Here is a 15,509-nt window from a genome sequence, read left to right as displayed (position 1 = left end):
ACAGGGAGCGAGAACAAAGCGAGAACGATTAAACAAAGCAGCGAACCTTGGAAAATCGCAGTGCCGCGACATCGCAGCTATTCTGTCTGCAGTAGGCTTCCGTAGTGTTTACGCGCCGGCGGCCGGTAGTGACGTCACGAGATTTGGAGCTCGCGGGAAAACTTGTCCCGGCGCCGGGGTACTAGGCGCGCGCGGTCTTTGAAGAGACGGGCCGCGGGGACTCGAGCGGACGGACATGAGCCTCTGGGTGGACAAATACCGGCCCTGCTCCTTGGGGCGGCTGGACTATCACAAGGAGCAGGCGGCCCAGCTGCGCAACTTGGTGAGTGGCGGAGCCCGCGGGGAGAGGGAGGCCCCCCGCGCGGGGTTTTCTGCCCCTGAGCTGCTGCCTTGCCTGCCCGCTTTTCTGCTGCAGAGAAGAGCCCAGCAGGAAAGGGGAGGTGAGGTGGGGGGAGGGGGGGTGTCAGTGATGTCAAAGTCTCACTTGAGAAATGTCACATGAGAGCCAGGTCTTCTCACAATGCGGAAATCTAGGTAACGAGTGTTGTAAGTCGAGGGGATCAACAGGTTACAATCCCTGAGACCAGAATGTACACATAGTGTTTTAAGAAACTCAGGGAATAAGCCAGAAAGAAAAAGAAAAATACCGGATGGTCTCACTCATAGCAGGAATTTAGAAAACCTAAATAAGGGACCAGGAAAAAGACCAATTGCGATAAAGTAAAAATCAAAATCAACAAGCAACTATAAACCAGAGACTCACTACAGTGGGGCCGGGAGGAGGAGAAGGATTAGGGTCAGAATAAGGGAGGTGGGAATTGTTTGGGGACTATAACCAAAATGAAAATGCATACATTATGCAAAAATGAAAATGATGTAAGAATTATATGAAATAAAATAAATAAAATAAAATAATTAAAAAAACTCAGGGAGGCCGGTGCTGCTGGATAATGGTGCGACAGCGGAAGAGTGATGGAAAATGGTGGTGGGAGGGGGAGTGAAGTTTCAGTAAAATGCTTACAGGGGTAGGTGGGAAGCCACTGGGGGATTTTGTGCAGAAAAGTGACATTTGACTTTATATTAAGCCTGTTTAAACGTCTTCGGTGTCATTGTCGTTACTTACGAAAAAGCAGGTGTTGGATAGATTAACCCTAAGGTCATGTCTAATTCTAAAGTATCAGGATATTGAGTTTAATTAACGATTTTTTCCCCTTCCATCCTATGCTTATTTTTATGTTGTATTAATAAAAAATGTTTGATGGCAATGTTTTGTGAAAAGTAAGCTGGATCAGGTAAGGAATGGAGAGGGAAGATGGATCTTGAGAAAAATGAAATGCTGAAAGCCACTTATCCATACCTGTGGGGGTCAGAAAGGACCACATATTGAGGAAGCTGTTTTTGCTAAGTCCTCTCGTTCTTTTGTAATTATCTCTTCAAAAACACAGGTATTGTTACAGGGCAACCCTGGTGTCTTTGGTCTGGGGTTGGGGATGGACCCATTAAAACTTGTGTTCCTTTATGACATCCTTTTCCCCCAACAGTACTACTGCTTAAGTACTTTTGAAAATAAGAAGTAAAAAATAAGGAACGCCATCCTTATATATGAAAGTTACTAGAAAAGGTAATAGTGTGAGAGTGAAGTTTTTTTTAGCTCTCTTCTATTGATATTCATCTGTGATAATTTAAACCTATTCCAGATGTGTACTTCATTTATAGAGATTTTGTTTTCTGGCATTGTTTGCTGACATTGATTTTCTTAGAGTATACGTTTTGTTATATTCTATGACTTTTTTGGTACAGATTTTGGAACATTTTGGACAGAAATTTAACATGCTAGTCTTATATCTTAACAGATTTGCTTTTAAAAAATACCTGTGTTTACTGTTCAGTAGACAACTTAATACAACCATAAAATTTAAAGCATAGTCTTTATTTTTGCTTAGATGGAAGTATTTGTGGAGCACCTAATACTTTCCATGTACTGTATAAGTCCTTTTATTTTTTATTTATTTATTTTTTTAATAGAGGCATGTTTATTGTTTGTTTGTTTGTTTTGTTTATTCATGCACTGGGTACAGTCAGAATCGCGGGAGGGTGAGAGAATTCACCAGAGCCAGAGCAGGGAGCAGAGCAGGCAGAAGGACCAAAGTACACTGCTGAGGGGAGCAGCGGGCGGCAGGAGAGGTCTGCGCGCCATGTGGGACCCTCCTCTGGTGGCCGGGGAGCAGCCGGGGATCGAACCAGCGCTGCAGAGGCTGCGGGCAGCTTCGCAACCCAGCGCTCAACCGCTGCGCCACCGGGGAGGCCCAAGTCCTTTTATTTTTTTCAGTACCAGAGATAGATGAGTTTGGAGACTATTAAAATGTTATTGTAATAAGTACTTCTGTTAAAATACTTAATTCATTTTGTTTTCTGTAATAGTTGTTTTACAAAACTTGTGTAGTACTTTATGCACCTGAGGCTAAGGTCTTTTTCTATTCATCTCTATATCCTCCTGGCACTGGTTTCCAAACTTGACTGTTCGTAAAATTCATCTGGATAGTTTTTAAAACCGTAGCCTTGTAGTGTAGCACTGCCTGCCTCCATTCTCTTACTTGCTCTTATCTTGTAAATGTACATAGATTGGCTTCTAACTCCCTACACCTGTACTTCCTGATGCTCCCTTTTCTGATTCCTGTAAACCAGCTTGAAATGCCTGGGAATTAATACCCTTCCTTTCCTCCACCAACTTTCCCAAACTGGCGTGCATTGACAAAGTGTTGGCGAAATTGAGTTTGTTGTATTCCTTTATTTCACTTTAAACCAGTGCACTCAGTTCTTCTTTTCAAAAGCACCATTTGTAGAAGCCCAAACTAAGTAAGACAGGCACCAGGCTCTGTTAGTGAATCATAATCTTCTATATGGGGGGTAGGGGGGGAGTCCCATAATCAGTTTTATTTTAAAATGTTTTCTGGGGATTCTGAAAGTCAGCCTGGTTTGGGAGTTATTTTCTAGCACATAGTATATCTTACCTGTAGTATAGAAAATATATAAATTATATACAGTTAATGCCAGGGGGATAACCAACATTTCAAAGTAAATTAAAATATATACGTATGTACATATGTGTATATATAACACAGACGTATGTTTGACATTTCATAGGTAGAAATACAAAATATTCAATACTTAAAAAGCAGTTATTTGACTGGGGAAATGCTTTTCCTCCCCACAGGTACAATGTGGTGACTTTCCTCATCTGTTAGTATATGGACCATCAGGTGCTGGGAAAAAGACAAGAATTATGTGTATTCTACGTGAACTTTATGGTGTTGGAGTGGAAAAGTTGAGAATTGAACATCAGACCATCACGGTAAGCATTTCACTTGGAGGCCCTCCAGGGATTTTTAATCCTCACGATATATACCCCCTGCCCTTGTCATTACTGCTCAATGTGTAATATAAATAGAATCTCACAGATAATTTTATTATATAGGATTTAAACATAATTTATCTATTGACCTGTTATTATCAGACCTAAGTTTTGTTCGAGACGAAATATAAGCGAATGGAAATTTGGGGTAAAATGTAGGTGATGGGATTCCCTTCAGATTACTTAGTAAGTCAGTGTCTCAGGTGGTAGTAGAACTCAAGTTTCTAAAGTTCATTGTTCTGTAGAGCTGTAGTGGGTATGGAAAAAAAGGAATAATTTTGAGAGCAGTGTTAAATGTGGACCCAGGTGACTTGGTATAGATTGTCAGGTGACTGATTGTGAAAGGGCATGTGAGGCTCTGGGATGTTCGGAGAGTTCCTGTGATGTTGACCTGGCTAAGTCTCCCAGCCTCCTCCTGTACAGCACATTTGCATGCTTTGTCCTTATAGACATTGCTTAAGATCTAACTGAAATATTTCTCTTGATTTCCTTAGGTTAAATTTTCCTTCTTCAACCCATAATTTATACTTATTTACTCTACTTTTACTTTGATTATAGTTTATACATCTTTGGCTGACAAGATAGTATTTTTAGGTTATGTAGGGAACATGCCATATTCATTTTCATGTGTTTCCTAGCCTTTGGTATAGGCACTGTATCTATTAGGCACTGGGAAAAATGTATGCTAAATGACTGGTGGTAGATAATGCAATAGAATCTTTAGGAGGATAAATGGATTTTAGGATAACATTATGTTGGAAACATTGAGTTTGAGGTGCTGGTGGTATATCCTATTGGAATTTTTGTTGTTGTTGCTACCAGATTGCCCCCTGTTTATCAGGATAAGTATAAAATTGCAGAAAGATTTTCAGTTTTGATGTTACACACTTTTATAATCTTAAAATATTTTAAAATTAATGTATATGTTTGTAAATTATATTTTTTATTGAGTTGATGTTTACAATTATGATTTAGAGGTATAGGTTGATACCTATTCAGATGTGTATTATACCACACCCCCCACCGAAACACTCATTCCTCCACCATAGTTCATTGGTCCACCTCTGCCCATTGTTTCCCAATCCCGCATTCCCCCTCTGATAGCCTGAATTCTGTAGGTCACATGTGGTTTGTTTTGTTTCAGTTTTGTCTGTTCCTTTGACTTGGTTTTTTGTATCTCACCAGTGAGATCATCCACTGTTTGTCTTTCTCTTTCTGACTTCCTTAGCATAATCCCCTCCAGTTCCATCCATATTGTGGAAAATGGCAAGATTCCATCTTTTTTTGGTAACTGAGTAGTATTCCATTGAGTAAATATATCACATCTTAATCCACTCATCAACATTTAGTTTGTTTACCTAACATAGCTATTGTAAATAGTGCTGCAGTGAACATAGGGGGGGTGTATATATTCCTTCAAATTAGTGTTTTTCCCATTGTTTGGAGAGATACCTAGGAGTGGAATTGCTGGATCATATGGTAGATCTGTGTTTAATATTTTGAGGACCCTCCATACTGTTTATCATAGGGATGGAACAGTGCATTCCCAGCTACAGCGAGCATTCCTTTTTCTCCGTACCCCCGCCAACAGCTTATATGTAAAGAATACCTTTTAATAGAAAGTGTTGAAAATGATAGGAAAAAAATATAGTTGGAGGGCCTCCCCTGGTGTTGCAACGGTTGAGCGCTGGGCTCCGAAGCTGCCCGCAGCCTCTGCAGCGCTGGTTGGATCCCTGGCTGCCAGCTAGGGTCCCACATGGCGTGCAGCTGCCGTGTAAGCTGCTCCCCTCAGCAGTGTATTTCGTCAGTCTGCCTGTTCTGTTCCCCGCTCTGGCTCTGGTGAATTCTCTCACCCTCCCCTGCTTCTGACTGTACCCAGTGCTTGTATAAGTAAATAAATAAATCTTTACTATATATATATAGTTGGATATGTACTAATTTTTAAAGTTTGTACGATAGAAGATAACATAAAATCAATAGAAAAGGAAAGATTTTCAAATATCTGAAAGGAAAGCATTTAGATAAAAGATTTTGCAGAATGACAATGGAAATACAAATAACCTCATAAAAAATTAAAAATGATTACAGGAAAGAAGTATAACTTACCAATAAATGTATGTTAATGTTTGGTCTTTGTGATAGTTCAAGCATGTGAATCTTATCAAGTTGTTAAAAATTGAAGGCATGTTAAAACCTACGGCAGATGGAGAATGTTGGGGAGGAGTATTCATTTCCTGTAAAACAAAAATGAGTTAAGATTATTTTTGGAAAGCAGCTTATTTTCATGTATATGTGTATATAAATATATGCACATATAACATTTAGAAAATTTATCCCTTTCCATCCAGAAAATCCTTGATTTTTGGGAATTTATTACTTAGAAATGAAAACAGTCTGTGATTTCATGTACGTGCATATTATTTGTGGAATTGTTTGAGACAGTAAAAAATAAGAAACAATGCCCACAGTCTGATTAGCTTTGGGATGTCTGTACTGTAGACCGATACATAACTCTGTCATCCTTGACTGGTTGTCCTAGAGGGATTGCCTAGCTAGAGTATTAAGTAGGAAATGTAAAACAGAAATATGTGATTGTTTTTATTTGTTTCTTACAAGAATACTTGACAGTCTTTAAATGTTTTTGTTTATATTTATGAGTTATCAGGGAAAGGCTGTGTTAGTGATCTATGAATGGTGTTTACAATGGTGATCTATTGATAACGGAATCATTGAATATTGATCATTGAGTATTTCTGGAGATAAAGGAAAAATAATCACAATAAAAACATCAAGTTTGATGATTAATTTATATAAATATATGTTTCTGCACGTTAATAATAGAGTTAATGGAATAAAAACATGGTGGTTATCTAAAGTTTATTTTTGGTAAGCACAGATTTATATAAATTAAAAAATGAAATACAGAAAAGAGAAGAAATAACCAATAAATGTATTTTCTTTTCCATAGACTCCATCTAAAAAGAAAATTGAAATTAGCACTATTGCAAGCAATTACCACCTTGAAGTTAATCCCAGGTAAGTTACTACTATATAGAAATAAGCATTTTTAGAATAGTGATGTTCTGACTTTTTTGAAAAAGAACTTTTATGAAATAAGATTATATGTGGAAACACTGTGTGTAAAGCTATAGTGAAGCTGCCCTCTGAAATAGGACGCCTAGAACCTTCCCATTTCCCCTTCTCTTTGAGTCCTCTGAGTCAAATAATTTTAGTAAATTTTCTGTCACATAGCTCAGTGTCTTTCTTATACAAAGTCAGTACATTTTTGTTAAATCGCTTTATGTCATTCAGAACTGATGAACAAAGCATGTATAAAGTTTGTTATGTCTGTATTGAATATTTCAAAATGTGAAATTGGGTTGCCAGATCTTTGTCCCAAGCTCTATTTGTTTCTTGATTAGAAGGTATTAATAATAGTCCAACCATTGTCTTTATTACTTGTCATGAGATTATAAGATATTGTTGGAAGGTACATTGAAAATACAATGCACAGCAATTAAAAACTGTCTGGGTAGATTGTGTGGAATAGACTATTTTGGGAGCAACATTGGGGAAGTCTTCAGGGGCCTGATATTTTCTTGGAAGGAGAACAGAATCAAGGACATCTTCATGCAAAGGCAACTTTAAGGGCAATGGCATATTAATAAGAACGAATATCCTTTTTAAAACTGGGCAAAGCAGAGGAATAGTTGAAAGCTAATGTGTATTCAGTAGCAGACAGTGTGTGAAAGCTTCTCCTGGTAAATTATTATATTTAATCCTCAAACAACCCTAACAGACAGGTATTATCATTTTCCATAGTATGTAAAAAAAAAAAAATCAAGAGGAATAAGATTTCTGAGAAAGGGTATTATAAAAGTAGAAAGAATGTTAATTCTGCAAACAAAAGGAGAATGTTTTGTACTCTTGACTAGGAAATGATCTCAAAAGAAACACTCCAGGAATATTGACTAACAATAAAGAATAGAGAAAGACTTAATGGCTCTTTGGAAAAATAATTTAAAACTGATTAGTTTGCCTTTTCCTCTTTGTGAGACTAATAGACTAATGTAACAAGAATAGCAGTAAATTTAGCTGATTGTTTTTCAGGTGTTTGAAATTGACACTCACTGTAAACTATCCAGATGATTTTATGTTTGTGTGTGAGGTGCATGAATTAGGTGGGACAGTGATAATATGGGGATGAGTGATAGGTAATGCCTCTAGCAAGTCAACATTTTTGAGTTCTGACTTTGTCTCAAACTCCATTTGCTTATCCCATCCTTTTGCTCAGACCCTGAATCAGCTCTGTGCAGAGAGCAGACTTGTCTAGGCTTGTTCTTTCTCAGACCTTTACTGTTGGGGAGACTGAGAAGAGGGAGAGATTAAAATTCTGTTTCAAAGAGTTATTTTTATATTTTCAGAAATTACATATAATTAAGAAATTAGCTACTACTAGTTATTAACTGTAGTCCATAGTGTCAAAGTATTTAATACTGTTAATGATTATTTATTGCTCTTTAAATACAATAAATCTAATATAACATGTTTGGTATTTTTAATGATGTGAACCAAATTGTAATTGCGAATTGACATATTGTTAGTATTGTAATCATCCTAAAATACTTTGCTTTTAAAGTTTTATGTTATTAACTATTAATTTTGACTAAAAATTTAACGATTTAATATCTTGAACCTTTTTTCATAAATACAGAGTGACACTAAGGGCAAAATACTTTCTAAGTAATTACATAAGAATTTACCTTTATTTTTGTTTTGTAAAGTGATGCTGGAAATAGTGACCGGGTAGTGATTCAGGAGATGTTGAAAACAGTGGCGCAGTCACAGCAACTTGAAACAAACACTCAAAGAGACTTTAAAGGTATGTGATAAAGAGATTTCTTTTTATTTAACAGACGTTCCAGCTGTAAGCTGTGTGTATAAGAGAAAATTTAGTAGGAAATGTAAACTCCATCCATTTAGCAAATATTTATTAACTTCCTGTTCTATCCCAAGCATAATGCTGCTTTGTTTGTTTTTGGATATAAAAGTGAATGAGAGAGGCATGAGCTCTGTACTCACGGGAACTTATAGGCTAATGGAATTGAATTTTGACAGAAAGAGAACTATTTTTGCCATACAGTTGTGTTTTAGAAATAGATACAAACAATAAAAAAAAGCCATTTTTAAAATAAGTTTTAAATAAAGTTTTTTTAATACTCTAGTATTATTTATAAGCATAAGTATGCATACATTCTTAGAAAAATTTTGTAATGATAAATTTACCAACATGCTTTTGAAATTCTTCATCTGAAAGGGATTAAATTTATACTATGACCAACCAGCAGTGTTTGGGAGTACCCATTTCTCCCGAGCATTTCTCAACAATGCAGTAATTCTAATTTTTGTCATTTTGAATGGAGAAAATAAATTCTTTTGTTTTTGTTCAGTATTACATTTTTTTCTTTTGTTCATTGCTCATTTAATGGTTTTATGAGTTGCCTCTGCATATTCCATCCTATAATGTCTCTTCTTCAGTCTGCATTTTAAAATGAATTTATATTCATTTTTTTTACTGTTACAGTAGTCTTATTTTTTAACTTCTATTTACCTATATTCCAGCTGTTGATGTTTACATCTTAATTTTACATCCTACCTTGTTATTAAATTCTCAGATTGTTCGCAATTGTCATTTTATTGTTTATACACTTGATCTTAGCCAAAAGGCCAAGAAGCGATGTCATTTTATCATTTCTTTTCAGTTTTTCAGGTAAATCTATCTTCAGTAAATAGTGATTTTTTTCTTTCTCTTACCAATTTGTATAGTTTTAAATACTTTGTTTAGTTTGTTTGAAAGTACCTTCAATGTAGTGTTTAATAGTAGTATATCTAGTAGGCATCTTTGAATAGTAGTCATGACTCTGGAGATGGAAAGACTTTAGTTCTTTGGATTTTGGCCTGAGTATATCATAATAAGAAAATATTCATTGACTCTTACTTTATTGGTTATTTCTAACATGATCGTGAGTTAAATTTTTTCAGATGCTGCTTTTGCATCTTTGCATGTTGTTTTATAATTTTATATACTTGTCTAATTTAGTATCATAGTTAATATTACTGGATATTTTCATGAAATATCTGTGCATTTCTGAAGTAAACCTCACTTTGTTACGTTAATTTTATAAATATGCCACTGTTTCTGCCTGGCAATGATTTATGTCAGTTGGTCTGTTAGTTTGGTGCTATCTTTGATAGATTTTGAGATCAATCTCCTTGTCTCCATTTTTCTTATTCTGTTCAATTTGAATTCTGTTTCCAGAATTTCTCCTCATTTGAAGCATTTCTTGGAAGGGAGCTTCATTTTGTTATTTTCAGTCTATTTCTCTGTTAAACCTTATTGCATCAAGGTTTCTTTTCTCTCATTGATGAGTTGAGCCCTGTGGGTACTATTCTTAAATTGGTACATGTATTTTCCAGTATTGTTAGCCCTCCTATCCTGAGGGCTACCAAAAACCTAGTATTTCCCAGCTACTTCCTGTTATACATAGGTACTTATATTTCAGGTTATTAAAGCTTGTAACTTAGTTTTAATATAAATGTAGCTCGTGACTCTTTGGCTTTAGAATCTTCAGATATTCTGCCCATTTTTGTGGAGAGATTCAAATGCTATACTGCCAACACTGTCATCTTCTAAAAATAATTTATGAAAAATAAACAGTTAGATTCAGTCCCTATCTACATATTTTTCCTGAACACTTTAAAACTATTTCTTGATTATAGCAAGGTGGCATATTACTATACAAGTGATCAGATATTTCTATGCCTCATTGGCTACATCGCCTGTGTTTTCCAAAGTACAGTTGATTCTTGAACGACACAGATTTGAACTGGACAGGCCACTTATATATGAACTTTCTTATAAATAGACAGTACTTATAAATAGATAGTAACTTACAGTATCGATAGATGCATTGTAGTACGGTATATATTTTCTCTTACTTTTTTTTTTTACTCTAATTCATTATAAGAATGCAATATAAGATAATTTGCAGTACATAAAATATTATCAGTTGACTGTTTCTGCTATCAGTAAAACGTAGAGTCAACATCAAGTTATTAGTAAAGTTTTGGGCAAATATAAAGTTGTATGTGCATTTTAAGGGACACTTATATGTCTCTTAGAGTGCTAAGATTTGATATCTTCCACAGAAATGAGCTCCTGAGATAAATATTTTGGGGAAATGCTGACCAGTACATTTTGTCTTGGTGATTTTTAGTGCACCTAAGTATATTAAAGGCTTCAATGAATTCCACATTCACGTAATCTCTTTAACTTTAGTCAACCAGGTTTTTCTTAAGTTTATTTGATTATAGACTTTTTAACAAATTATTCTCACCAAACCTATAATATGTATGTCTTTATCAAAGAGAAGAGTAGTATGCCAGAATATTTAGGATTTCACTCTGAATGAAGAGGAGAAAGAGATAGGCATTAAAGTTTCATTTTGTTTTTCCTTGACTCAGTGGTATTATTGACAGAGGTTGACAAACTCACCAAAGATGCTCAGCATGCCTTGCGCAGAACCATGGAAAAGTATATGTCCACTTGCAGACTGATCTTGTGTTGTAATTCTACATCTAAGGTGATACCACCTATTCGTAGTAGGTGCCTGGCAGTTCGTGTGCCTGCTCCCAGCATCGAAGATGTAAGTCAAGTTAAATTTTTAAGAAATAATTTAGTTCAAATTTTAGAGTACTGTATATATATCCCTGGTGTATTTATTTCTCTAATAATGTAGTGAAGTGTATCAGTAATTTAAGAATAGCTGTTGCCTGAATGCCAACCATTAGTGGATATATAAACCTATACACACACACACACACACGTATACATACGCACATGTATGTATATATACAGATTTGTACACATATACACATATATATAGTAATAAGTAGCTGATACCAATACATAGAAAGTGTTCTCTTTAAATCTTCTTTTATCTTAAACAAGCAGGTATTATGAATCTTACTAAACTAGATAAGGTTTAGTTATTTAGTGTCTTTGACCTCAACCAGATTTAATTGGCTTTGAAGGAGACTTGAATATGGAGGAAATAGATTTTGCATGTAAATGATGTAGGTATATGCATTTAGTTCAGGGTTAATCTGAAACAACATGCTGTATGTATATTTTCTTTATCATTCTTAATATCGATCAGTAAAAACACTATTTACAGAAAAGCAGCTTTCCTATTGTTAACAGATTTTGGATGATTTTTATGTGAAATAGAAATAATATGTAACATTGTATTAGTTGCAAGAAATAAAGTACCTTTAAGTTTCTCTTGTAAAAACTTTGGTTGTAATACAGTAAAAAGTAGTCTGTAAAGCAGACAGACCACCAGATTATACCAATCTCATGGGCACTACTGATATCTTAGTGCATGCAAATAACACCCAGAGTCCATGCGACTCTACTTGGCGGCCCTGTGAGCAGTGTCCTTACTGCCAACCTGGCCCCTGTGTCTTCTCATTCCTGTTGTCCAGAGGAAGCTGACAATTTGGAACTTGAGCCAGGTCTTCCTCCAGTTGCAGGGGCAAGCTCTTCCTGACAATTAAGCTTACTGCTAAAGGAGCATGTGGGTTAGGTAAGGAAGTACACAAAAAAAAGATGAAATTGTCTCAATATGCTGTTTGACAGATTATCCCTTTTTGTTAATTATTTTATTTGTAGATTTGCCATGTGTTAACTACTGTGTGCAAGAAGGAAGGTCTGAATCTTCCTTCACAACTGGCACACAGACTTGCAGAGAAGTCCTGCAGAAACCTCAGAAAAGCCCTACTCATGTGTGAAGCCTGCAGAGTGCAACAGTGAGTGCAAGGGGCAGTTACCATAGGAAACATTTTGGGGCATAAGCACATTCATTTATCATGTTTATCTTTTTGTCATTTAGATATCCTTTTACTGCAGATCAAGAAATCCCTGAAACTGATTGGGAGGTATATCTGAGAGAGACTGCCAATGCTATTGTCAGTCAGCAGACTCCACAAAGGTAATCAGAAGAAAAGATGACCAAAAAAGTTTGATTATTGCAATAGTAACAGTTATTGGTAGTTTTGGGTTACTTGTTTTCTACTAACACCATGTCATCTATAGATAAATGCCCCCTTAGCTGGTATGAGAATTATGTTAAATTACTTGATAGTGTTTTGCTCATAGCAGGTGTTCAAGAAATACTAGTTCTTATTTTTACTTTATTTTTAAGTAAAGTACCTTTTAATACTCTTTAATACTCAGCCCCCAGGAAAGGGGGCTGAACTTCTACTTTTAAGAACCTTTTATAAAAATCACTTCCTAGATTGTTCTGAAATATGTAGCATCTGTGATATTATTTCAGTGAAGATTCAGGAAAGTAATTCCCTTTACAGGATAGGTAAGTATATAGAGAGTAAAGGTACTTGCTTTATGTGATTTATAATTTTATTTGTCACCTTTTCTCTTGCTGTTTGAAAATGTCCTATGTTTATATCCCTCCCACTCTCTTTCCTGAAAATATGAGAAGGACCTAGAACTGCGGGGTCAGAGGTTGGCATGTTTATTCCATTTATTCCTTAGACAGCCTGCTTAACTATAACCTCTTGCACTGCCCCTTCTATGACAAAACAGCTGTTTCCCTGCCATACAACTTTTTTACTTCACAGTTGTTGCAGTAGCATTATTTTATACATCAGGCTTATTTCTTTATTTAATTGACTAATGTTTATTTATTCATGAGCCTTTTCTAGATGTCCTAGGTGCGAACAATCTAGACAAAGTTTATGTTACTTGACATCACATTGAAGTATGTTCAAATTTATATTGTAATAAGCTCAACCTTCACTATAAATCTTAATTTCTTTTTTTTAAAGATTTATTTATTTATGCACACAAGAGCTGTGGTACAGGCCAGAGATGCGGGGTGGGGGGGTGGTGAGAGAATTCATCAGAGACAGAGTGGGGAATAGAACAGGCATATTGACCGAAGTACACCACTGAGGGTAGCAGCGGGCGAGTAGGAGAGGTCTGCTGCTCCATGTGTGTTGCTCCCTGGCTGGCTGGGGATCGAACTTGTGCTGCAGAGGCTGCAGATTGCTTCACAGTGCAGTGCTTAACCCCTTGCACCACTAAGGAGGCCCCATAAGTCTTAATTTCTGTCTAGTACTTTCATGGTATTTTGATGTAACTTATGACCCTGAATATAAATGTGATGTTAAAGGAGTTGAGTATTTTCTTTTAGAAAAATGAACTGAAACTGGAAACAGCTTCTATATGTGTAGCCTAAGTAAAAAAAAAAAAAAAAATTAAGAAAATGTCTTCATTGGGATTGTTTAATTCATAAAAGATAACAGCATAGGAGATAGGTATTTGGAAAAATTACCTCTTTTATCACAAAATATTACTTTGTTTTATATAGGCTTCTTGAAGTTCGTGGAAGACTCTATGAACTTCTAACTCATTGTATTCCACCTGAAATAATAATGAAGGTAATCTGATTTCAGATCTTGAAATTTATAATCGTCAAATTTGAACTTTGGATGTGTGATCACAGGGCATTTGCAGTATTAAAAGTGTCACCTCTTTTGCTCCAGCTCTTTAGTTCAACAGATGCTTTATTGAACTTCTACTGTGTGCCAGCTACCACTTGGGGAGTGTTGAAGAAGATAGGGAGCGCCTGCCTTAGAGAAGTTATTTTAGTGTAGTGAAAGGGGAAACAAGTAAAGAAGCAAGATTTCAGATTATTATAAGTATGTTATAATATATACCATGATGGTAACTGCCTTTAAACAACCTATTCTAGTCACATAGAAATAATCCTGTGTGTGTTTCACATAACTTGACAGTGTCCTGCAGTGTTTTCATGCATTGTAATGTGGATATTGTTCATTACCATACAGATTTATCTCATTCTGTTTCTGGGATTCCATTGTATAACCACATCACAGTTCTTTAAATATGATCCCTATTGGTACTTTAGGTTGTCTACAGATTATTATAATATGCTTTAGTACAACTTTGTACATTTAAATATTTGCAATGGACTCTGACAGATGACTACCGCAGTTTTATATTCTAGCAAAGGTATATAATTTTTGCTTTAGGATAAAGACTATCCATATAAAAGAATTAAAGATTTCACAAATAAAAAGGAGCATGTTTATTTTTACTTTGTTTTTGAATGAGAGACATAGTTTGTTCATTTAGTATTTTTAAAAATTACTCCTTTTTTAATTACTAGTTATCTTTCTTCAGGGCCTTCTCTCAGAACTTTTACATAATTGCGATGGACAGCTGAAAGGAGAAGTGGCTCAGATGGCAGCCTACTATGAACATCGTCTGCAGCTTGGTAGCAAAGCCATTTATCATTTGGAAGCATTTGTGGCCAAATTTATGGCACTTTATAAGAAGTTCATGGAGGATGGATTGGAAGGCATGATGTTCTGACGTGTCAGTAATTCTTCCTAATATTGTTCAGTATCAGCATTTACAATCAGTTTATACTGGAAGAACTGCAGGTAAAATAAACACACACTATTTAATTGTGTCTTATTTGTGTTTTTTGTGATAACTCTTTTATGAACTATTAATCATTATCCTCTAAGTTAAATACCTGCTCTTATGCTATTGAAATATTGAAAAATTACAACTAGAAACTTTAGAGTCCAGAAACATGATTATAATTTAAGGTTCTATTGTGTTGATCTTCCCATTTTCCATTCAATGTTTCACCTGTAAAAAAAAGCAAAGATATTTTTCCCTATCCTCCAGATGACCATTTCTGGCTACAGGTATATATACCTTTGCTTGGCAAGTCATAATCTTTAATCAATCAAGAATTATATTTTTGTGGGCCTCCCCAGTGGCGCAGCGGTTGAGCGCTGGGTTGCAAGGCTGCCCTCAGCCTCTGCGGCGCCGGTTCAATCCCCGGCTGCTCCCCTGCAACCGGAGGAGGGTCCCGCATGGTGCGCAGACCTCTCCTGCGGCCCGCTGCTCCCCTCAGCAGTGTACTTCGGTCCTTCTGCCTGTTCTGCTCCCTGCTCTGGCTCTGGTGAATTCTCT

The 15,509-nt window shown here is 35.9% G+C and overlaps 1 protein-coding gene across 1 annotated transcript; it reads left to right on the top strand.

The window, feature by feature from the left end:
- Positions 1-235: 235 nt before the first annotated feature.
- RFC3 (replication factor C subunit 3) lies at positions 236-14,894 on the top strand (the record flags this gene model as incomplete). Its single annotated transcript, XM_084235364.1, has 9 exons — positions 236-322; positions 3,215-3,352; positions 6,381-6,448; positions 8,197-8,294; positions 10,937-11,118; positions 12,147-12,283; positions 12,367-12,465; positions 13,867-13,936; positions 14,703-14,894. 9 exons carry the CDS (start codon positions 236-238, stop codon positions 14,892-14,894), a joined length of 1,071 nt encoding a protein of 356 aa, XP_084091490.1.
- Positions 14,895-15,509: the final 615 nt, after the last annotated feature.

This window comes from Talpa europaea (assembly GCF_964194135.1).
Source record: "Talpa europaea genome assembly, chromosome: 6".
Taxonomy (NCBI): domain Eukaryota; kingdom Metazoa; phylum Chordata; class Mammalia; order Eulipotyphla; family Talpidae; genus Talpa; species Talpa europaea.
This window is presented reverse-complemented; position numbering and strand designations above follow the sequence as displayed.